Source organism: Syngnathus floridae, chromosome 3 (genome assembly GCF_059516105.1).
Source record: "Syngnathus floridae isolate MCC-2025c chromosome 3, RoL_Sflo_1.0, whole genome shotgun sequence".
NCBI lineage: Eukaryota > Metazoa > Chordata > Actinopteri > Syngnathiformes > Syngnathidae > Syngnathus > Syngnathus floridae.
Window position 1 is genome coordinate 15,824,477 of NC_142415.1, and position 25,120 is coordinate 15,849,596.

General features: G+C 39.4%; 2 protein-coding genes and 1 long non-coding RNA gene across 15 annotated transcripts; 2 read left to right on the forward strand and 1 right to left on the reverse strand.

Annotated features, from left to right (window-relative positions):
• Positions 1 to 96: 96 nt before the first annotated feature.
• On the reverse strand, positions 97 to 13,154 carry LOC148400801 (uncharacterized). 10 transcript variants are annotated; one of them, XR_015857553.1, is made up of 4 exons: positions 12,813 to 13,154; positions 12,520 to 12,692; positions 7,962 to 8,001; positions 3,132 to 5,707 (listed from the first exon to the last, which is right to left on the reverse strand). It is a non-coding gene; the product is annotated as an uncharacterized LOC148400801 (long non-coding RNA). The 10 variants fall into 10 exon arrangements; XR_015857557.1 differs by lacking the exons at positions 3,132 to 5,707; positions 7,962 to 8,001 and adding an exon at positions 97 to 923 and having other exon boundaries at positions 12,813 to 13,147; XR_015857555.1 differs by lacking the exons at positions 3,132 to 5,707; positions 7,962 to 8,001 and adding an exon at positions 2,790 to 3,087 and having other exon boundaries at positions 12,813 to 13,146.
• Positions 153 to 5,112, forward strand: slc7a9 (solute carrier family 7 member 9). 3 transcript variants are annotated; one of them, XM_088371350.1, is made up of 13 exons: positions 153 to 291; positions 438 to 562; positions 799 to 946; positions 1,919 to 2,161; positions 2,392 to 2,517; positions 2,600 to 2,699; positions 2,794 to 2,838; positions 2,969 to 3,092; positions 3,394 to 3,497; positions 3,656 to 3,752; positions 3,833 to 3,982; positions 4,047 to 4,221; positions 4,487 to 5,112. In XM_088371350.1, the coding sequence occupies exons 2-13, from the start codon at positions 473 to 475 to the stop codon at positions 4,546 to 4,548; spliced, it is 1,464 nt and encodes a 487-aa protein (XP_088227476.1). In that variant the 5' UTR covers positions 153 to 291; positions 438 to 472; the 3' UTR covers positions 4,549 to 5,112. The 3 variants fall into 3 exon arrangements, with proteins under 3 accessions (XP_088227476.1, XP_088227477.1, XP_088227475.1); XM_088371349.1 differs by having other exon boundaries at positions 155 to 562; XM_088371351.1 differs by lacking the exon at positions 4,487 to 5,112 and having other exon boundaries at positions 154 to 562; positions 4,118 to 4,221.
• Positions 12,540 to 20,593, forward strand: LOC148400803 (AN1-type zinc finger protein 3-like). Of its 2 annotated transcripts, none has more exons than XM_088371353.1 (6): positions 12,540 to 12,930; positions 15,008 to 15,048; positions 15,377 to 15,562; positions 16,251 to 16,313; positions 17,704 to 17,931; positions 18,943 to 20,593. In XM_088371353.1, exons 1-6 carry the CDS (start codon positions 12,848 to 12,850, stop codon positions 19,095 to 19,097), a joined length of 756 nt encoding a protein of 251 aa, XP_088227479.1. In that variant the 5' UTR covers positions 12,540 to 12,847; the 3' UTR covers positions 19,098 to 20,593. The 2 variants fall into 2 exon arrangements, with proteins under 2 accessions (XP_088227479.1, XP_088227478.1); XM_088371352.1 differs by having other exon boundaries at positions 12,542 to 12,930; positions 16,248 to 16,313.
• The last annotated feature ends 4,527 nt before the right edge of the window (positions 20,594 to 25,120 follow it).

The window sequence follows — 25,120 nt, forward strand, 5'->3', positions numbered from 1 at the left end:
CACCATTTGACCATGAGATTTTTTTTTCTTTAGAATGAAGTCCTTAACCAAATTTAGCAGACAATTTCCTTTTGAGTTTCTATGACTGGCTTTTATTACCAACCTCCATGTGTCATTAGCCAAGTTCCACCCCTTCAGGGTCATCGGGTGATTCCAGACCAGAAGAAAATCTTCCTGTGGACAAGCCACTAGTTTTAATTTTTGCATTCTTGCTTGCATTTGCACTTACTGAAGCTGGCTTTGAGCATACTCATGGTCATGGATTAGCTATTTTTTTTTTCCTGACTGAAGGTTGTTTGCGGAATATAATTGTAGATTTTATTATGCAGACTTTACAATAGGCAATATAATTTAAATGAAATGATCTTTGCTTATCAAAGTTAACCATGAACTTTTTTGTGGTGCTGTAACGCATTCTTTGCCTTTCACGTACCAAGAGACCAAAACGGAAGACAGAAGCGCAAGTGAGTAGATGGAGCACCAGAAAGGCTCCACTGCCCATTCCAGGGACTCTACAATCATGGACAAACATGAAAAGAAAGCCACGATCCTTCATAAGGAGGTGAGTGTGTCATTTACTTGAGAATCAGGTCTTAATGTAATCAAAATGCTATTATTCTGTTGTATAATGGCGACGGGTGTCTACAAGGTTAATTATTCTCTCTGCCATTTAGTGGAAGAGCATGCATAAATGGATGAACATCATTTTTAGTTTTTTAGAACATATTTTTTTCCTCATCTAATTTGGTGATATCGTATTATTTCGGGAGAGTCATGTGTGTGTGTGTTTGAGTTCAGGTGGGTCTGCTAAGCGCCGTCTGTCTGATTGTGGGCACCATGATCGGCTCAGGCATCTTCATCTCTCCCAAAGCGGTCTTGCTCAACACTGGAGCTGTGGGGCCCTGCCTCCTCATCTGGACTGCCTGTGGGGTGTTAGCCATGTTGGGTGAGAAAGCAAAACAAGCTCTTATTGACTCCATATGTATGATGGAATTATTATAATGATGATTCTACTACTACTACTACTACTACTACTACTAATAGCTCAATTAACCAATTAGTTAATGAGATAAATGAATAAAAATGAAATAAAAGGACTTTTGGTCATTAAACTACTGAACAGGCTGGTTTAAAGAATGAAGCGGGTCAAATGAATGATAGAACCAACTTACTTGGTTCGACACTAAATGTCACAAAAAATAAGGTTAAATTATGTTTTTTTTTCTCAAAAAAATTGTTTTTGCACTTGTATAACAAATAGTGGTATTAAAATTCTTCAAAAAAAAACTATACAATTTAATATATATGATGCATGAATCCACTTTCTATGGTTTCCTGTGTTCTACCTCAGATGTTTTCCTGCATCCTCAAGCCCAAAGAACTCCCTACATACTACAAACTTTTACAGGCTGCCATTCCATGCCATTATCAGCAAAGCGTTTGTTTGCTTCGCATGTTAATGGTTTCCCTTGCTGACTTGGTAAAAAAAAATTAGGGCACATTTAGAACACTTTTACTAAAAGCACTTCACCTATATGTAATGGCACCAAAAGTGAACATTGTCACATGCACACATACTAGACAAACAACTGAATCATTTACAGTACAAGGAAATAAAAAACAAATATTGCTTCAGTCAATGCTTCGATGTTTGAAACTAATATAATATGGCAAATTATTTTTCAAAAATTTCAGGACTTTTAAGGCAACGGGGTACTATTAATAAGAATATGCATTTCATAATAATAATAATAATAATAATAATAATAATAATAATAATAATAATAATAATAGGACCCTACTGATCTAATTATCCATGCTGTCTCTTGCCTCTCATCCAAGCCAATTCAAATAAGTTGTTTTCTTGAGCCTATTATCATAAAAAAAAAATTATAATGTGTTGTGCTGTTCTTCACAGGAGCTCTGTGCTATGCCGAGCTGGGCACCATGATCCCCAAATCCGGAGCGGAGTATTTCTATTTGATGGAGGCTCTCGGCTCTCCGGTAGCCTACCTTTTCTCGTGGACCACCGTGATGGTGGCCAAGCCCTCGGCCTTCGCCATCATCACGCTGAGCTTTGCCGAGTACGCTTCGGCTCCTTTCTATCCCGAATGCAGCCCTCCTGTCATTGTCACAAAGGGTCTGGCCGCTGTAGCCATAGGTATTCATCAGCTACTACTATTACTGTCCTGTAAACTACACAAAAAAGGATATTCTTATGCCACCATAGTTACAGAAAAGACATATTTATTGTCAAAGCTACTTATTTAGTGTTTTTTAATAATAATGAACATTAGTGTCCACGCTAATATATTTACGAGGAATTTAATGCCAATATATAGAATTCTATTATAGACAATCAATCCGTAATGTTTTTTTTCCTCCTCCCAGTTATTATTGTGACCATAAACTGCTTCAGTGTCAAATTGGCGAGTTACGTGCAAAACATCTTCACTGGAGCCAAACTTTTAATCATCATCATCATAGTGGTAGCTGGCATCGTTCTCTTGGCGCAAGGTGAGATTTCATCAATGTTAGCTCTATAATAGATTAGAATATGTTCAGTCGATTCAATTTTCATATTTGTATCTGCATTCAGGAAATACAGAGAATTTGTCAAACGCATTTGATGGCAAGGCAGTTTCTGTGGGAGGAATTGGACTTGCCTTTTATAATGGACTCTGGGCCTATGATGGATGGTAAACATTATCTTCAAAGTAATGCAATTAGCCACCTCATGTGTCTTAAAAAGTGTGCTGATATGACTTGTTGTGCATTTCATTTATTTCTCAGGAGTCAATTGAATTTCATCACAGAGGAGCTGAGGGATCCTTCCAGGTACGAAACACATACAAATTTGATCCTTTAATATTTATGTCACAATTTAATATAGTCGGATAGGTTAGCTTAAATTTGAACACATGTACACTAAAAAAATCTTTTTTCTTCACAATCATTCCCCCCTCAGGAACCTGCCATTAGCCATCCTCATTGGGATTCCCTTAGTGATTGTGTGTTACGTAATGGTCAACATTGCATATTTGACTGTCATGACCACCAATGAGCTGCTGTCATCCCCGGCTGTAGCTGTGGTAAGAGGAAAAGGCAAATGAGATGGATTGAAATATTCAAGGTCACCAGCAAAGTTCGAACTTGTCGAACAGAAAAAAAAACCACATTAGAATAAATTGGCAACAAGTCACTTCATCTTAAAGTCACGGATGATGGCTTAACAGATTTTGAATTGTTTTGTCAGAATTCCTGCATGAAAATTTTGCTACATTGTTTACATCATAATATTTATTTATGCATTCTCAATTGTCACTTATCCTCATTACCGATGAAATGGACCATGCCCCTTTCTGTTCTGTTTTTTTCTTTTCTCCCTTTTAGACATTTGGAGACAAAGTTCTTTATCCCATGTCTTGGATTGTTCCGCTTTTTGTCGTCTTTTCTACATTTGGCTCAGCCAATGGAAGCTGCTTTACGGCAGGCAGGTAAAGAACACACAGAAACTGAAGATTTGGCCCTGGTGACATTTGAGGAAGGGCAAAGTCGTGATTGCCAGCCCAGCTAAAATGAATCTTTGACATCTAAAGTCGTCAACAGCAGCAAACGGGTTAAAAATAATGTAAATGTATGATTTGATTCTCAGGCTGGCCTATGTGTCTGGCCGAGAAGGTCACATGGTGGAAATTTTATCTTTTATTAGTCTGAGGCGCTTCACCCCATCGCCAGCGCTCATGTTCAATGTGAGTGCCTCGTTGTTGTGACTTCATCAACTCTTTAATACTTAAGTAAGGCTACTAAAGTATTTTTTTTTCTTTTGTAGGGTTTTCTGGCTATTTTATACATAATGCCAGCAGACATCAACATCCTCATCAACTACTTCAGCTTTGCTCAGTGGACCTTCTACGGCCTGACTATGTTTTCTCTTATCCTCATGCGTTTCACAAAGAAGGACTTGAAAAGACCAGTCAAGGTGCATGCATATCTTTTTCTTTTTGATCTGCAACAATAGCTTAAGTGTTTGCATTTCTACAAAGGTTCCCATCATAATTCCCATCATAATGGTGCTCATCTCTTGCTACCTGGTCCTGGCCCCCATCATTGACAGTCCTGACATCGAGTACCTCTACTGTGCTATCTTCATCCTCAGCGGGCTCCTTCTGTACTACCCCTTTGTCCACCTAAAGGTCGAGTGGGCACGCAGGATCATGAGTAAGTACATTTAAATCTTAAAAAAAGAGTGGATAAAAAGATAGCGGTTATTGTAAAATTGAGAGAATGCTTTTGGGTTACCTGTTGTGGGTACATGATAAAAATGAGTTTGAGACTTTTGTCTTTGTGGTATGACTGACTGATTGACAGCTAACAGAATAAACATATTTATTGAAAGAACCAAAAATCTTTGCAGGAATGATTGTTTGTGTTGAGCCGTACACATAATTGACTTCCTGCTGCTTTGACCTTTACCCCTTCATAGGACCTATCACTGTGCATCTGCAACTCCTGATGGAAGTCGTTCCCCCTGAGAAAAGCGAGTGAGAAGGTGATAACCAGGTCAACATCCATTTGGCTCCTGTTCCAGGGAGCGTGTCAGACCTTTGGAGATTTTTTTTTTTTTTTTTAATCTCTTGATCTAAACCAAAACAAACACGGGTCTAAATGAGGATTCCTGTTTACATCACTGCCATATTATTAGATACACACTGCACACTCTTGATGAACTGTATAAACTTTTCAGCCTGTACAAAATAATGACGATCTGTTTTAACTGTTGCAGACAGAGCTATAGTAAATATTCTCTTTAATTTTTTCAAATTTTGTTTTATACCCCAACCCCTGTCTTGTTTATCAAAATCAAACACCTCACTATTAATTTTTTTCTTTCATTGTATTTTATTGTGTAAAATGGTGCTATTTATGTGGAAAAGCCTGGAGTGGAATCACATTTATTGTCACAGAAAAACAAAAATAAACAAATAGGGGACATAAACAATAACTGCACAAACAGATGAACTGGTAATCAATTGCTTGATATCCAATTTGTATGTGATAAACTGTTTTGTTTACTTCAATGTTTTTCAATAAAACACTATATGCAAGAAAGCTTTTGTTGTTGTGGTGGATGTCATCATATTTTATCCTTAAAAATGACATCAGCATGCACGGAACCCTCTGAATCCTTACCCACACGGAATTTAGAGGGAATGAGCGAAGCCGTTTGATTAGCCAGGAATCAAGCTAACTGTTCACTCCCACAGCGGCGGAAACGGCCATTTCTAACTGCGCCCGTCTACAAAAATCCCAAATCATTCACAAAGCAGGGGTGGAAAAGTTTGTAAAGAATTGATATTTTCTGTTTCTTTAGCAATAAAAATCATCTCAGATTCAGGGCTTAGCATTTTTGCTATGAAGCCACTGGTTGACACAGGTTGGATCATTTCAGCACAGTGCTCGAGAGTCAGTGTTATACAGTACAAGCCCGAAATTATTCATACTCCTGCCTGGGCTATGAATAATTTGACTGTTGATTTTTCCATGTTGCAAATAGGCTAGATACAGTTACCCTCAAAATTATTCATACCCCTGGCGTACAAATAATTTCGTCTGTCTGATTGTGGGCACCATGATCGGCTCAGGCCTCTTCATCTCTCCCAAAGCTGTGCTGCTTTACTCTGGACATGTATTTTTACAGTGGCACCTTCAAAATGGTACAAGTGTCTCAGATAACCTCTTTATTTATTATAATGAACATGTTGCCATGACAACTCTACATTGGTGGCAGTGCTTACCTTTCTTTCTAAAATGCTGTCGTCCTTGTAATAGATATAAAAACTTTCGGTTAGTAAAAAATAAAAGAAATTTAACCTTACCAAATTATACATCAAATAAATGTTTCCCCACTTTCAGTCACTTGGCTGATTTTTTGCCTTGTGTTTCAAGACAAAATTTGAGATACAATTGAGCTAAGAGGTAAGGCAGGATAAAATTAAACTCTTAAGTCAAGGTACCGCTGTTAATGAGTCAGCTTGTGTCCAAGACCTTCAAACAGCCAAGTGGGTATGGTGGGTCACTCTATTAATGGCCTACAGAGGAGTTCAGATGAAGGAGAGGAATTCACTCTGATATCGTCCTCCAGCAATGCGGGCCACTGTGACCTCACTGACTGGGGGAGCTGCTATTGAACTTGGTCCAGTTCCGGATCGCTAGCATCAAGGCCGCAATACAGATGCCCCTTGCCCAAAAGTCAGATTGAATGATCTCCCCCTGATGTTCACGCACAACTCACACACAACAGTTGTTTCCTTGAATCTGCAATCAGGGAGAAAAAAAAGCCTTCCACTAATTGGTCTTATCTGTTTTTTGTGCTTCACAGGAGCACTGTGGTACACCGAGCTGGGCACTATGATCCCGAAATCTGGAGGGGAGTATTCCTATCTGATGGAGGCTCTCTGATGGTCACTTTTGATTGACACTGTCAGAGAAGTATCAGGTTAACTATATTTCTAACGTTTTATATAAATAAATTAATAAATTAAATTATATTAATATAATTCAACATATAAAATAAATTGTTTAAACCTTATGGTATGTATTTTCCACCTTTTTTTTATTCATAGGGTAATTACCATTTAAAATTGTATTTTGTATTTCATTGCATTTTATTGTTAATGAAAGCTGTCATTCAGATGTTTTGAAATAAAGCATTAATGTGAGCAACCAGAATGTTTTATTTAACCTTATAATTGCAGGAGAATTAAAAAAAACAAATAAAATAAACATTACCACTAGATGTCAGTGGAACATTGTTTAATGCAGATATTAGGCCTCCATACTTGTATGGTGCCTTCTATAATATATATTTTATGTTTCAATTGATAATCTATTTGGCTGCATTGAAGATGTTTTATGAGTAATAGTTTAACATAGAACATACAACATACTGCAAAATATTGTTTGTTATTCTTACACATGGACAATGTGATCATTTTTTTTAGAGCCTTAACCGCCATTTATGAAGTGTGGCAAAACAATTTAATGAAGCTCATTGTGTATTTGTTGCAGATGATAATTTTTTAAATACAGCACTTCTTTAAACAAAATAAAAAAACGTTGTCTGTGTTTTATCATATTGTTTTGAAATAAACCATGTCGGGTCATTTTATTTGGTAACAAAATCTCTCCACAAATCAGAATGAAGATGTTGGCTTTGCCGCTAACATTAAATTGAATGCCAATGACAGAAGGGTTTCTTTCATTCACTACAGAGAGGAGCTGTGGCATATTCAGCAAAGCTCAGCCTGATGATGGAAAAGGCCAAAGGCTTGAGCACCATCACGGTGGTCCACAAAGGAAGGTAGGCCAAAAGGGGAGATGAAAGCCTCTATCAGATAGAAATACTCCCCTGCGGATTTCGAGATCATGGCGCCCAGTTTGACATATCACAGTGCTCCTGTGCAGAACATCACAAACAGATAAGGAAAACTAGTAGGAGGATGTTTTTTTAAAAAAAATATATACATTTATATATGTGTAGCAGGTTCAAGGAGAAATTTCATTAGCTTTGAACTGGAGCCTATCCTACTTGACTTTTGGGTGAGAGGCAGGGTCCACTCTGGAGTCGTTGGCAGTCAATCTCATCCCAGAAGAAGCAGAATAATAATTTGAGCAGAATGTACACTGTCTACAAGTGTATGTTTCTATGAAATACAATATTGTGGAGTGTTATTTTTCTTCCCATAAACATGTTACAGGCAATACTGTTACTCTTTTATTTGTTACGAATTAATAGCATTTTCATTCATTTCAATGGGGAAAGATGATTTGAGAAACAAATGTTTTGAATTGCGAGCATGTTCACAGAACAAATTAAACATATGATATAATATAAATGTCTTGGGTGTTTTTTTTGTTGGCTATAAGCTAGGAAATAACCAAAATGATTAATTACTCACTGGAACTAATTTCAGATACCTCCTTGGTTGGTAACAGCAACTGGTAAAAAAAAAAAGAGTATTACATTTAAAGAACAAATAAAATTCAAACATTGTATGCATTTCAACATAACACTGCCTGATAGCCAACATACAGTATGTTGAAAATTGTCTGCAGAATTGCGACGACTAATAAAACTAAGACCTGCTGCGTTCGCTGTGATGTAATCAAGTGCAGTTTCTCTTCTTCAGTTATTGAGTGAGAGCATCCTAATCAGTCTTGACTGATTGAGAGGGAAATATGCTGATGAAACCATGGCGCACTTCAGCACAGACAACACAAAAGACACTCAAAGATGGACTCATTAAAGGGATACTCTGATTACAATTTAGCCGCATATACTTATCATCACATTACTGGATTTTTTTTTCACAATCAGATGCTGAATTATGATTTGCGTAAGAATATTGCAATCAATTCAGCAACCTTTCATTTGGAAAAAAATAACTAAATAAAATAGCTAAAGCAAATGATGTAGATAAAATGAAAGGTTAAAAAACTTGTTTAAAATTGGAATGATTTATTTCTTGGAACAGGCTGTCCTCTCAGTTTCATAACTGACTACGAGTCCCTGTTGTTTTTGCAGTCAGGATGCATCTTGTTTTCTGGGTCCTTCAGTAATGTATGAGAAAAACTTACATAAAATGTCAAGTCATGTTGTTTTCTTAAAACAAACAAGATCAACAGGAATTTTTTGAATTGTTCAACCATGGCAGAAGTCCCATTCATTTAATGAATGTGACTCATCTAAAATACCATATTTGCTCAACCAGTGTCCTCCAATAAGGAATGATCTTTTTACTGAGTGCAAAAAAAGTAGTAGTACTTGTGACTCTGTTTTTTATTTGATTGGAATTTAAATATATAACGACTGGTCACGTTTAGATTCCTTTGCTAACCAAAACAGCAGCACTGAAGAACATAAAAGTTGTATGGCATATCATGATGAATTTCCTACACCATATTTAAGGAGATGTAAAAATGGTATTGTTAACAACAATTAGTGTTTTGGTAGACTCAAACGTGATTGCATAACATGTTGTGTTTATAATCCGAGCTCCTGGGTGATTTATTAGTTCTGCCAAGTCTGCCTTGTTCATATTTTCGGTACATCCTTTATACCTATTTGGTTTTAAACACTGAACCTGGTTGTAAAAGGGTAAATGGAGTGCACATTTATAGTGCCATATCTCCACCATCAAAGTACCCAAAGTGCTTTACAGAGGCTCACGTTCACTCATTCATGCACCACCGGGAGCAATTTAGGGTTCAGAGTCGTGCCCAAGGACACTTCGACAGTGGACCAATCTACAAACAGAGCCACAGATGCCAGTGAAAATGTGAAAAACGGCTTACATCTTTTTTGAACAAGTTTTTTAAATTCCACTCAGAACACAGTGGAGACACTCAAGAGAAGGCTGTTTTTGAAACTGTCTGGCAATGTCTTTTTTTTCCTGCACTCTCTTTTTCTCTCTCTCTCTCTCTCTCTCTCACACACACGCACACGTTCACAAACTGCACACACACAGACTGCTCACTTATCTTAAAAACGCAGCATGGTTTGTTGCAGGTTTGGATAAGCCGGATAAGCAAAAGCTGGCAGGTGGTGTCGCTGTTGAAGTTGTACAAAGAAAAGAATCATATCTGACACATTATTATTCATAATTCACTAAGTTATCACAATACAATTTTGTCACTTTTTTTTATCTATACGAATTTTACATCTTTTATTTGAGGTAACAAGAAGGGGGCCTGACCAATATGGATTGTTTAAATTTGATGCCAACAGAGAAAAATCAGCCAAAACATTGTGATTATTTTGTCCTTATTTTTTTGGATGGGTATTTGAATGAATATTTTCTTTGTCTGAAACGATAATGTGTTGGTCAACATGTAAAACAGCAACTACAACAACAATTTTAAAAGAACTAATATCGGATGAATCAGCCGTGCCCTTAAGACTTCCCTGAATTGAGCGTGTGACATTTTTGTGTATTGTCTGCACTGTATGTGAGTGTTGCAATCTGTGGTGAGTCAGAAGCATGTCTGTAAATGTTGCCAGTAAATTGTGCTGTGTGTGTGTTTGTGTGTGTGAAAGAGAGAAGAGTGTTGAAAAGAGAAACTAAGTGGAAAATACATCATCATTATAAGTATGCTTTAAAAAATAAGGCGTGCAAGGAAAATTAGAAAAAAACTAAAAGGAATTGATACTGTTCGGGGGGGCATTTTGTCTGGAATGAAGGAGCGCAAACAGCTTTTAGTGAGTGTCTGGCAGCATCCTCTCTGATGTTTATCCCATCTGTGCACACTTCTAAACATCGCCTGGAGCCCCCAGCGCTTCACAGACTGGTTATGATCTTGCAGCTCATTGTCAGACATTCCTCTTCATCTGTCAAGCGAGACTTGTATGGTGGTAAACCTCCAGATTGGAGTCTTTATCACATCATTTTGCCAAAATCAATGAGTGCGCAGGCAAATGGAATCTGCCTTTCGCAGCTAAGAAAAATTAATACCCTATTGAAATTAATGAAAATGGACATAATCTACCCTTCCTCCAAAAAACAGCAAAATCTTTGTTGATAGATGGAAGAACTCAATTATCTGGCCTGGCACCTGGGGGTTCGAACTATATTCCGGGTGGTGGCAGTGCCCCTGCCGTCCCCCCTTTAGCTCTGCCAGTGACTCCTCGGCTAATGACAAAAAATATTTCTGATCACATAAATAACTTGGATCTGACAACCGGTAAATAAACAAACATTGACATTCTGCGGAGACTACTTGTCACCTTTTTGAAGGGCCAAATGACTGAAACAATTATGAAGGCAACCTGTGATAATAATTCAATTGAACCACAATTCAGGAGCAATGTCTTATTTTTTTTCGTTTTAATAAATGGCCATTGCGTGTTTTTTTCTTTCATTAACAGCAGGGAACCAACAATTTCATCCGCGTGTGTTACCTTATGAAAGATGCATGTTCCATTTGAACAAGCCCCCCCACATGACAAAATCCATGCTTGGTCAAGGCCTGCAAATTGCTGAACGTTTACATCCATAATAAACATCTTGCCACCCATAGAGTGTGCTTGCTTAAACCCACACCAGCATTTTCACAGTTATCTGACATCAAGGTAATCCCATTTTTCTGATAAACACCCTCAATGTGAATCCTTGAGCGGTGACATGTGGCTTGTCCTCCAGTCAATAACAAGCAGGGCTGTCTATCTGCAGATGGCATTAAAAGATAGCAAAGACTCATTTATGGACATATCTGCTGACATAGATTTCTCCTCCAAGCCATTTGGAGCATGTTTCCAAGTGGGTCCCCCTCACATTAGCTGCCAGGAATCGACACTATCAATTGACACATGAATTAATGTCTGTGTCGCTGATTAATCAGTAATCATCTATTCCATGGGTCGAGGCACGCTACTGTACAAAATAAACATTACACAGTGCTTATTTTCTGAGCAAACACCTGACATGTCTTCAACATAGAAACCTCATCTCTTTTTCATCATGTACAGTAATATGAAGAACATTTGGAGATAGCTCGGTTGATCGGACTTTGAGGGGAGCCTAGGGAAATAAACATTGAGGCTAGTGTTGCTGCTCTCATGGGAAAGAACAGGACTTGCTGTGTAAGGGTAAAAAAAAAAAAAAAAACACGTAGCAATGTTGCTGCTCAAAGTGATGACAAAAGCATCAAATATCTTTTCACCCTGTGGGATAGTTGAGTAGTTGGACAAAAGTATTGGGATGCATGGCCAGGACACTACCATTATGTGAAAATAGAAGAAAGAAGAAATAGAAGTATGCATCATCCGTTTTTCAGGGGAAGATTCTGCAATGCGTCTATGGGGATTTTTGTGCGATATAATAATGCTCATGTGGTGGTGATGGGTCAAAATATAAATTCAAGTTCCAAAGGAAGTTCGACGCGGTTGGGTAAGGTTCTTCCACATTGAAATTATTCAACCTAGCCCTAACCTCTTGATTTGTGCATTGTAATGTTAGAACAGATTGAGCAAATTGCGTAGAGGACTCCTATCAAAGTCAAAATCTCAATCACAGATTGAGCCAACACAATCTTTGCAGTGTGTTGCCTTTACATCCCTGTATGCACTCTCTAAAATGTCTGGACAAATAATAAAAACATCAATTTGGAGAATGTGAAAATGATACTACTACTAACCCACTACTACTACTACTCTTAATAACAATAATACATTTTCGGGTGTGCAGTAAACTAACAGAGCAATGAAACAAAGCATAATTGTGCTGAGAAGTGACGCTTGAGTGTGAAAATACTTATAAAACGTGGGCTTCCTAGTTTTGAGTTTTTTATGGAACCTACCATGATGACCCAAAAGCAAGAGCTCCCTCTAAGACATCTATCCGGCTTTTAAATTTTAATAATATTTAAATGATCTAATTAATGGGGAAATTTTTGTTATATTGTGAGGAAGAATGTAAAAGGTAGATTATTTGGTAGCCCCGTTTGTCCCACTCCCCCTACCTTTTTGCAAGTGGGTTGTTCCTCTCTCCAGCTGATCGGCCCAGGAATCCCCGGTGGTTCCGTCCGTCATCAGCTTTGACGGCTCCCATGTTCCACTCTCGCGTAAGGCTGTTTTAATCCACCGGACTTTGTGGCCGCTCGTGTCGGCAAACTGCTCCACGCTCATCGTGATTCTAAAAGAAAAGAAAGCAAACAAGAAGAGGATTATCTCATTGGGCCACCGCGTTTTATGCGAAATCAGACGGGGGATCTGTAGGCGAATTGAAAGGCCCTCGCTCCATCCCCGGATTCACCTGCTACACAGAGAGCCTCAACACGGAAGACCGACATGGGGGACACCGGGAGCGAGGGCAGCAAGCCCCCGAGTAATGTCAACGTTGTGCCACCGCGCTGTCCCTGTGGTTTCTGGGGGTAAGACCAGGAGCCTCTTTAAACGTTTTGTTTGTGGCTCTTTAGCTTCACTCTCGACGGTTAGCTTAGCTGCTTAGCCATTAGCGCTAGCAGCTCAAGCGGGGATGAGCTTGTTATGAGCCCCCTCCTCCTTCCCTCCCTTCCCCATTGTTTTGTAGCATTAGCTTGTAGCTAACTCCAGCTGGCCTCGTTCACTTCCTCCCGACAGACCAGGACGGATAATCCAGCTCATGTCTCAGGTGTAAAAGGGAAAATAACACGGCGTGGTAAAAGTGCAAATGAAACTTTAGAGAACGTTTGGTTCCCCCAGACACTTCGTTGTTTCATGCCCCCCCACCTCTTTCATCTTACAAGATTTTCCTGTAGCACGGAAGTGCAAAATCCTGACATTTGGAAGTATTTGAAGGAAATACTGCATTATGACATACAGTACTGAATTGTTTCTTTGTTTGAGACTGCAATATATACATTTGTTCATCTGTAGATTACAACGGTAACATTATTTATACTCAACATAACTCTGCTTTAAGTAGGTAATTAGATTATTGACCAAGAGACAAGTTAGTCTACAAATACCTTTACAAATAAACAAAACCAGAACGACTGTGGTAATAGGATTAATATTAATGTTATCATGTTTGCGCATATCATATTAACACACACCCGTGGTGGTAGTATTTGGTAAAATATGCAAATATTGGAGAAACAAATATAAAGGCTTTCACACAGCCTTGTTTATAAAAAATAAAAAAAAGGGGGCTGTGATGAAGGTACCTGCAGCCTCATGATCAAAGTCATATGTTGACACTTATTACTAAAGTTAAAACTTTGTAGCATTTTTTTTACTTCATTGTGACAATTGAGACTACTGTCAAGTAAACTGTGGGAGAGTCTTCCTGCCAGACATCATCATAAAGATTAAGACTTACTAGTAAAGCTTTTTAGCTCTTTAAGTGTGTCATTTAGACAGAATCAGTCAGGTGGCAGAGCTTGTCGTCTTATCTCTTCCAATCATTTTCATTAGTAGCAACGTTGGACCACCTATGGGACTGATTGGTCGTGCTGTGCTCCGACTTCCTTAGCCCTAACAAGCATGTTGACATTCTCTTCCCGTTTGTTTCCTCTCCTGCCACTGTGATGAATCTAAAGTCTCCGCCAATAAAGTTTTTTGTTTTTAGCTAGACAAGATGAGACTTGGGGACAAATTTGAATGGAATTTGGTATGTAGTTTTGGTATCACCCAAGAAGTAAATCTGAACTTTTCAAGGTCTTAACTTGAAAGGGAGTAGCCAGACTGTGATTTGCTGCCAACTTGTATCTTCAGGCCTTGCAACTATGTTGCAGCTCCATTTAAGCATGCCATAGCCTTGTCTATTAGGAAAATAGAGATTAGCCATCATATTTCTGGCTTCTATAGGTTGTTGAGCCACATGTATGCTTGACAGTTTTGATTTAATGATCCTGATTATTTGGTCATTTGCTTAAAACAGAATAGAAAAACATTTGTCATGTAAAAACAAAAAATGCAGTTTTTGCATCTTTCATATCCCAGCTACACATCCTTTCTGTACCAATCACAAAGTGACAGACAGACCCGGGGTTTGAACCAGCTGACCCCCTTTTCAGAAATGGATACAAAGGTGTGCTCCGAATAAACAGAATGTGTGTGAGCGTCATGCTTGGTGCACAGATGGCAAACAGGCTTGGAAAGGAAATGAGTTATCTCCCAGTGGCCAGCCAGAATCAACTCTTATGTTTGAGCTGTCACTGAAATCAGAAAAGTCGCAGTGACCCGTCCAGACTTTTGATCAAAGATCGGGAGGGTGGCGGTGTTCAGTTCAGACTAAGACATTTCCTACTGAAGTACAGACAGGGAAAAAACACCTACGACTAGAATCAAGGGGATGTTTTTGTCTGAGCAGGGATCCTAAATGAGTAAGCCTGGAATTCTGAATCATGTTTGAAAACATGCATATAGTCTTTCACTTGGGTTGTCGACCAGCATTTATCATAAAAAATCCATAATCTTGAGTGACTTTTTAGTGAAAATGTTTTATTTTGCTTTTTTTCTCCCCAGGTCCAGCAAAACGATGAATCTGTGCTCCAAATGTTTTGCAGGTTTGTTATTTTTACTGACTTTTTGGTTTAGTCTTCACTGCTTTAAGTTTTACAGTTAACCCAAAGTGTGTTTACTGTTCAGTTAGTCAGGCTACTGTTTAAAAGAAAGTAGCTGAAGGTACTTTTTTTGTTTGTTTGATGTGTGTGTGGGGGGTCGTACCTAAACTGTCTCCCACCTCAACATGGCATTATTAAGCTTGACAATTGCTCCACACATACTATTTTTTCTTCTGGGAAAAAAAAAGGTATTTTCATAATAACCAGGTGAGGACTTAAGAGCACTTTATATCAATATTGACTCTAATACAAAGTCTGTACTCTGCCATAGACATTCAGAAGAAACAGCCAGATGGTGCCTCAAAAGCCTCTTCAAGCCCCAGCAGTAGCAGTCAAGCAGACGTATTCTGCAGTGAAACAAACAAAGGCATCAGTCAGTCCTTCATAGCCATGTCAGACTCCTCCGATGATCCTTTGCCAGGAGATGCAGCAGTAACCTCTCTACCTGCTCAGGATGGTAAGTTAGGAAAAAAACTGCTGGATATTGGATGACTGGAAAAGCACTCCAAACAGCGTGAAGGTCTCTCCTCCTAAAATTAGAGACGTGATACAAATAAGAAAATGGTAATGACCTAAATGACCACATATACATTTTTCCAAGGCAACTTTTTTTGTAGAACACAGCTAGATAAAGCCACAGCTGTCCAGACTATATTTATCCCGCATGGCAGAGATAGTGTAGGCGAAAGTTCAGGGTTATCTTTTCAGTGTACTGAAAGTTCAGGGTTATCTTTTCAGTGTGAGAGTACACTTAAAGAGGACACCTGCAATTGCCAGGACATCTGTCACCCTTGTATGGTGGCAAGGTCATTTGCTAAGGCTTGTCCTGACCTAAAAGACTACCAAAAGGACATTTGCAGCAAAACTCTGCCCTACTTACTTCTTACAGTACCAGTTATGTGTAGTCCTTCACATATTTTTGCACTCTTTGAAATTGGCCTGCCACAGTAAATCTACTCTATATGTTAAGATGAAGTGTAATAAAAGGTAAAGCTAACCCAGCACTTTCAGTTCTATCCTCCCTCATGTGTATTATGCCCCCCCCCCCCCCCCCCCCCTCTGAACCTTGTATGGCAGTAAACAGCATTTAGTCATTGCTGCGCATCTCCTGCTTGTCTTATTGAACTTCATTTGTGTTGCAGAAGTATGCAGCACAGACACAGCCTTCAGCTCACTTTCCACTCCTACAAAACGCTCCTTTGAATCAGGTACGTCTCTCCGAGACTGCAAAACATCACGCCCTGCTGCATTTCAAGCAAGGGACTTGTCGTCAGTGGCTATTTTAGTTGAGCAGACTCACAGTCGGTATTGTTGATGAAGAACAGCATGTCATTAAACTTTGCCCTTAAACTGTAGACTAGCTTTCAAAAGTTAAATGGCATTTCTGCTATCGCTATGGCAACTGTGGCTCATCTCGTCGAGTGGCTAATTTAATCACAGAGTCAGCCCTATTATACATTACTCTTCAGTCTTTTTTTATTTTTATTTATGGTTACTGTACTCAAATGTCATGCCATTCCAGACTTAACTTCAAACCTTCTCTCTACATATTTAACATCGGAATCAAAATGCGTCACTTGACAAATTAATTCTCCTAATGTTTTACCTTTTCTTGTACCTCAGGTAAGTTTGAGCAGTTTTCAGTTTGACACAGTTTTGCCAGGATAGATGAAAGCCAGGGATGAGAGCGGTCATGTGCTAACAACATATACACACACTCACACAATTACTAGTGCAGTCGGATGTGTTCTCACACTCATATTGATGGTACGGAGCGGTAGAATCTGGCAGCTGAGCTTGGCCTAGTTCCCAGAGATTTATTGAGCGCCGATCTGCATTCGGCTCGGCCAGAGGAAAAAGTCTGCAGGATTGATGAGAAAAGTCGTGCTGACCGGTTCAACTGGCTGCAGGTACATACTGTTCCTGTGTCCTCTCATGCTCTTTTGACTTGAGCAAGACTCAAACACTAATGTGCAAGAGAGGCTGATTGTTTGGCATTCGTTCAAGTACACTGTACATGTATTTTAGCGTACAGTTGTAACCTGGCAGAGTATGCAAAATGTGTACCATGCTTTGAAGGAGTGATCAGGCATAACACATTTGCTTTATATTTAACGGGATTTAATTCCATTTTAGAAGCGCAAAAACCAAACGCAGCAAAACTGACTTTTTAACTGACATTTTTCCAAAATGTGTAAGGGTATGTCACCCTGGATTTATTTATGTATTTATTTTCAAATCATATTGATACGAACTTGTTTGTCCTGCCTGGAATAAATCCTCTCCTAAAGCTGTTCAACTCGTCGCTCATATTCTCTTTCCATCCCTTAAGATACTCTGAGAATGTAATTCTTTTTGGATCAATGGTGAGATGTTAAGCAGCTTTTCCTCTGGAATACACTGTGCTGCAGCTGCATACACTTTCTCTTAAACTGTCTTCTCAGCAGAAATACAGATTGTGGTTACGCTCCATTGTTTTTTTTTTTGTGGTTTGTATTAATGGATGATACAACAAGCAATTAATTGGGGCATCCAAAAGATGGATGGTGCGATTCTTGTTTTTTTGCGTCATTGTTTATGTATTTTGTGTGTCGGCAGCCTCCGAGTCAGAAAGTGACAGCTCTCCTGAGAAGCGAGCGAGAGTGGGTGAAGTGCCGGCGGCCGAGGAGTCGTCATCGTCGTCGTTGTCATCATCTTGTTCCGCGTCATCATCATCATCCTCTGCGTCGTCTCGCGGCGGCTCCAAACAGCGGAGCCGCAAGCGTTGCCATCGCTGCCAAACCAAACTGGAGCTGGTGCAACAAGAGCTGGGCTCCTGTCGCTGTGGTATGACAACACACTTTTAGAATCCTCACTCTATCCTCTCGGATAAGGCTCCTAATAGTCCAATAAAAAAATAGTCAGTGGGGCGGTGGGGGGGTCAATGTGGGGCCACTAGAGATAACCTTAATGATTCACTTTGAACATGAAACAAGACAATTACAAGGAATACTAATGCAGTCTAAACCAATAACCGTGCTTGCTAATCAACTTGTTTGCATATAAATGAACGTACTTAAAAAGTCACAGCAACACTTCACTGCTTTTAAAGAACATCTGTTTAAAGTCCCCCAGAGTCGTTTTTAATTGGAAATTGACTCCCTTTTTTGTGTGTGCATGGGACATCCATGCCGAATAGTCTATTGTTTACTTTGAAAAGATGCAATTAGAGTCATTTGAATTGTTGTGGTAATTACTTTGTTTGTGGTTCTGCTGGATACTTAATATTGTGACAGTTTATACAGTAAGATTGGGGATGTTAAAAACAGTTCAGGTAAGCGACTTCATAAATGTTTTGAAGTATGATAGCGCATCGACTATTTTTTCTCGTCAAGGCAATATTCCTCATCCATTCCCGTTGAGAGGCTTTTAATGTTACATAATGTTCTCCCTTCCACTCCATTGGCGCGCTGTGCAATCACAGTGTTTTTAATTGCATATCAAGCCGCTGTCAAACTGGGCTTTTTAATCACTGCTCATTGAATGCCAACAGTGTTATTATGTGTATTAATGAATGGATTTAAGAAGATGTCAACTAATAAGATTTGTTATGCGTGGCAACACTCTCAACAGTGGTGTTGAGTGCTACCGCCTTTATGGTTATAGACTCAGAAGAAAAAAAAAATGATTCACTGGGTTGGTCCAACCAAAATTTTAGGATACGGTAGAACTTCTAAAGTGCAGCTGACCATAGGTGGCTAGTTTTGCTCCAGTGCAAAATTTGAATCACGTGACCACCCTCACAGCTAATGGGTCTTGTTCAAATGATCTGAACCTTGTTCCTCCCACCACGTCCAGGTTATGTCTTCTGTATGCTCCATCGGCTCCCGGAGCAACACGACTGTCTTTTTGATCACCTTGGCAGCGGGCGCCAGGAGGCTGTTCTCAAAATGGTCAAACTGGACCGAAAAGTAGGCCGCTCCTGCCAACGCATCGGAGAGGAGTGCTCTTGAGCGTCGCCCAAGAGAGAATCTTTACACAAAAGCCCTAGCAGGGATTTCTTCTTTTTTTTTTTCCTCCTCCCTTCTCTTTTTTTTGTACAGTCTATTCATTTAAAAGGATGCTCGCTCTCTTTAAGTCCCATTTATCCACACTCATCCCAGACTTTTTGTGCTTCTGTCAGCTTGATTGTATCCCTGCTGCTAAACACAATCCCAGTTCACAAATGAAAACCAGAGAGAGCAAAAGGACTTTGGGACTATTCAATTCTTTGCCCCCGCACTCCCCCTCCCCTCCAGAATTCAGACGTGTGAGTGGACTAACAAATGAGCAGAAGCATTATGAGGACAAATGATATAGACGTTTGTCCAGGAAGCTGGTTGATGATGATACCTCAAAGAAAAGAGAATATGATGATGAAGAGGGCAAGTGAGAGTTTTGAATCTCGTTACCTCAACAAGAAATCATCCACAACTGCTTGTTTGACCGAAGCAAGACGTACAACTGTGGGACTCTGCCGCCTCTAATAATCCTAACCAACCTGGTCATTACCCACCTCAGGATATGGAAATTTCTTTCTTCCAAGCTCCTCTTTGTGTATTTCCATTTCGGATTTTTGTCCAAGCAGGACATCCAATCTGCAAGTCTTGAGTTTGACTCAAATGCCATCAGGCTGTCTTTTATTATTTTGGAACTGAGTAAGACGTGGTGGTGTTCAATGAAAATCATTTTTTCTTTCAAGCAAAAAAAAGGAAATGAAAAGGTAAAATTATTTGAAAATACATGGTTTTCATTGAATACTGATACGATTGTCTTTTTGTCCGTTTTGGTAAAAACCTTCCCATTATATCCCACACATTGTATTAAGTTGTCTGTGTTTCATGACAGCCTGCATTGTACTTCCTCTTCCAGCGTTTTGACACTTTTGTAAATACACACATTGCCGTTTGCGCTACGTTGACTAATGCTGAGCTGTTTTGACTCGGCGGTTCCTCTCTTTGAGGGTTTTGGTGGTGGTTCAGCTTATTATTTTGGTTATACATATTTTTAAAGGTCTTCACTTCATGAGCAGGGTTATTGGGTTTTTCATTCTTCCACCTTCAGGTACTTAATCGGTCCTCAGTATTGGCCAGTGTTTTGATTTCTAACTAATCTTGTTGAAGATACTCTATTTGTTCTCTTTTTGCTCTCTGCTGCCTCTCCTCCCTCTTACTAGATGAGGTGCAGCAAATAGTAAATCCTCCTGTTAAAAAAAGTAAAATTGTAATGTTGACTTATTAAAAATTGTATTGAATATTGTGTACCATGAAGAAAACTTTTATTTAACCAGTTTTTTTTGCTTTTCAGTTTGACTTACACCCAAGTGTAGAGTTTTTCTTTCATGGTATTTGGGGGATTAAAAAATATTACAAAATTGTTATATATATTTTTTTCTTTACATGACTTTACGTTTTCCTTTCCTCCTGCTTATTTTCCCTTTTAATGAGAATAAAACAAGATAAAAAAAGTGCCTCTTGAACTGCTTACTGATGTGTAGTACTTAAGATTCATTTTGTGCGTGGAGCACAGGCAGGGGCGGAGATATGTGGTGGTCAGGGGTGGCCCATGACCCTCGGCACAGTGGTTGGTAATCAGATCTTGGACCAGGCGTTCCTTGGTTCCTTTATTTTGCAATCTGCATAGAACAGCATTTTGAATTTTTCGACACGTTTTCTCCGCATGTGTTTTATGGCTTCGTGCCATCTGCTGCATCCCAGCCAATTCATTATGGTGATGTCAGCATGTGTTCGCAACTCACAAAGGGAGCGGCTATAAAGGCGCTCTCATCTACTTAACTAATATGTTTATATGCGGCCGCGCCCGTGTTTTCTAATGGAGAATTTAAACTAAAGAGTCTTCTGACAGCAGCAATGAGTCTTGGCGGGCCAAGCTGCATTAATTCGTGTAGTGAGTAGGAAAAACAGAAACAGGAAATGTCGACTTGATCAAAATGCAACTTCCAAGGTTGGCGTTGGAGGGCTTCCAGTGTTAGTGCAACTAGCGTTCTGCTTTGGAACTGCTGGAAGTTGGCATCTTCTCGTGAAGCTCTGATGCCAGACCAATATAAGAGCTGTTAAATAATGATTAGGTTTAGTTTTGATTGACACGTTCTTCTGACAGTCTTATCTTGATTTAATGCCACCATCTTCCATCTGAAACATTTTGTTTTTTGACTTGAAGTTTTGAAAAAGTACCGCGATACAGATGATGATGTCGTACAATATATGTAAAGTTTTCCGCACAAATAGGATCTCGTGCATATTTTTTGATTCACTCACCACTTCCCGTAAATGTCAAACTGTGATAGACAAAACTTCTGTGCCTTATATTCTAAATTGGGTGTAAGAATAACAACCAATAGAGCCAAATATAGGGTAAATTATGTAATATGATGTTAAGGTTCCCACAAAATAACAAGATAAGGGACAGGTTGGTGTGCTTTGGTTCATCTCGCCGCTACTCATTTGTGTCGCGGGCCGCATTGTAGTCATATTTCCCTCGACTGTGAACATCGTCTATATACATACAGTATCAGCTCCCCAACAAACTGATGAATAACTAGTTTTGAAATCAGAGACTAGTAAAAACTGTTCAAATAGTTTAAAAAGATGCTAAAAATACAAAAAATTGCAAGCAATAACTCTTATTTTTCAAAAAGTGAAGACAATTTGTAATTTTAGTAATGACACAAAGTCGATGCAAAACTTGTCTTTGCAGGCCACATAAAATGATGTGGCGGGCCTTGAGTTTGACACCTATGGAGATTCTCCAGTAAATGACGTCGAGAGGTTATTGAGCACATCGTGGGCGTTTGACTGCCCGCTACTTGTATATGTAATGTCATCCGACACATTAAGCCACTTAGACTGAGGTTAGATTTCACACACTTTCATTAGGGAAATGTATGCATGTATACACCCCATCTTCCAAAAGGTTTCTAACTGATTGATCTGGTATGAAATTCAATGCAAAATGCCTCTTAGTGTGTTATGAGCATGCATCCTCATTCCCGAAGATACTTAAGTGAACTCTAGCTGCCTTTACACTGCTCATCATGTCCGCTTGTGACATTTGGTCAGGTTCAAAAGAAAATCAGCCTGCACTATGGAAGATCCAATCCCAGAGTGGCAAGCCATTACTGTCAACTGAACACGTTTTTCTCCGTCTGACCTTTAAGAAAGAAGAAGATGGCATATCTTGCTTCTTCTGGATGACTTCCTTGAATCGTGCCAGATAAAGCGGTGAACAGGGAAAAAAGGCTCTGATGAAGCTCTGCTGATGGATTGAGCAGTGAGTATGTTCCACTCAGTGCTTTCGTGATGCATTTTTTGTCACCGTATACGTGTACTTTGTTCAAAACACACAATTTAGCCTTCAAATACATTCTGCATTCAATGTAATTAACTTTGAGACACTTTTATCTAATATATAAAACTGATATATCATTTGATACTGCACGGATTACTAATCAGAATGTTTAATCATGTACTCTACTTGAAATAATTTGTTGTATCGAAAGCGCACAATGTCCTCAGATATCTTATCTGATTTAAGCGTCAAATCACTACATGGGCCATTACTGTGAAGGCGCTTCCTTAGCAATAAAGCTCATTAGATTGATCGGAAAGGATTGGAAAAAAAGGTATACTCACACAATCACAGTAGCCCCGCCCACTTCATTCTAGGATTCCATTACACAGGCAATGATACGATTTCCCTTATGACACCTGGCACATCGCATCTGAAAGAGGCAGAAACATAAATTCAGCATTGCGTCTAATTCTTGTTGCCGTGGCGAACAAATTGCACACGCCCATCCTGTTGGTGTATGGATGTGGGAAGAACAAATGTCTTTTATCCGGGGTGAGCCATGATATTGGATAACTCCACGGAGGTTGGCTTTCACCCAGGCACTGAGCAAATTCATGTACAACATGTGTGGGAGGGAAACCTTGTTACTTATTCCGGGGTAAAACTAGAAATATAAAATACAACTTTCATTCTAGAGATGTGATTTGATAATATTCATTTGATGTCATAAACTTTTAGGGAACTTGGGAAGCACATATTCTCACATTTTGCATCCATCTTTGAGTTTTCTGAAATTCCTTTGGGTCATCAATGAGTAATGAGATTTTCACTGCCTGACAGCCAATCACATACGAGGAAAATCCTGAAGCTGAAATGCATTCAATTCATTTCAATTTTACCAATTGACCATTTTTAGACACATTATCCTTGTCTCCTTATGTGACATTGGATATTTCTTTGCATGAGATTTCTTGTTTGGGGGAAACAAATTGAACATAAATCAGATTCATCAAGAAAATACATTTCTCGAATGTTGCTTCGTGAAGCCAAATTGGTAATAGAACGAATCCATCACAAGAAAGCAATGTCCCAATAGAACGCTCCATGTGGTGGAAAACTGAAAATATTAAACACTGACTTTTATTTGTTTTGGGGCTGTACAGCCCAACACATCCTTTATAGGTAATAAAGAACGAAAGAGTCTATTCAAGACAACTAATTCAAAGCCACTCGGCTTCCCGCTGGATTCATCTCCTGTTCGCCGGAAAATCATAATGACCCGCCGCAATGTGACACTGTGATTGCTATTAAAAATGAAGAGCTACCGAGTCAATTGTCATCCACCTCTCAGAGTCACTCTCATCAGGACTTGTTTACGTAGTGCTCAATTAACACATGCTAGTTGCAATTCCCCAGCTTGCGAGCATTCACACTCCTGCCTCTCCTATCTAAACCAGGTAACCTTATCTGGCTGCTACCAATTGAATTTCTTTGCAAATAACATTCAGTACACTCTTTTTCTTCGTGTGTTATTGGAACGGATTGATTTTTTCTCTCTCCCCTGTATAGAGAAAGAAAAGCCATCTATGTGAATGCCCACATTAATAGACGAAGCAAACAAGGGGCACACAATACGAAAGAAAATACTCCAAAGGGACCTATTATGTCTTTTTATTGGGTTCATTCTTTTGTTTAATGTGTGTGAATGGCTTTACACATGCTTTACATGTGATCTTAGAACAAGTTAAACTCGTATCCCAAGGCAACACTGTATTAGGAGCACATATTATTATGCAAGATGTGGTTATAGTCCACAGACCAGTGAAGTAATTGATTGCGTAAGAGATTTTCAAGAATGCCTTTGACATAACTACCATCAATCGAGGCTTTTGGAGGCAAGTGTGTGTCACACACACACACACACACACACACACACACACACACACACACACACACTGAGTGCACTTTTGGGAGTGCAGAGACCTCGAGACACTCTTTGTGGCAAATCATTCATTATTAATGAGCAAGATTGTCACACAGCTTTTGATGTCGTAGCAGTCAAGCATCTTAAAGTGTGTGTGTGTGTGTGTGTGCTGGTTGTATGCTAACTTCTCGGGGGCTGTGAGTGAGTTGATAATGCGCATGGTTTTTATCTGCGGGGTCAGAAGATGAGGGCTGACATTTCTCCTCCACTGATGATTTCCTGTGGGTATCGCAGCTTTCAGATGGCTTTACCGCTAGAGCTGCCGAGGTGGGCCGTAGTTTGTTTTTTTGTGGCGCTCACTCGTACAATTGCACGGGAGAATGCAAAGCTAATTAGAGTAATCACTCGTCCGGCTTTCGAGTGGTTTTCTTGTTAAGTGCTCGGGATGCAATGAGCTGACCCTGGAAATGCCACCACAACAAGGATCATCCCCTCAGGAGCCAATCTCTCCATTTGACTGCTTTCTTTCTCCTCCTCACCCCTTCCCTCCCTCCTATAGTTCCAGAATAGGCTTGTTACAGAAATGGAGTGTTGAATGCTTGTGCACTGTTATGGAACCAAAAAAAAAAAAAAAACAGAGGCCGAGGGCATTAGCAGCCAAAGTGAAAAAAAGAAGAGACTTTTTGAAGTAAAAGCTCCTGTGGTGTCAAAGTTGTGAGCAGATATGATTCATATGTCACACAGCTCCATGGTGGTGCATAA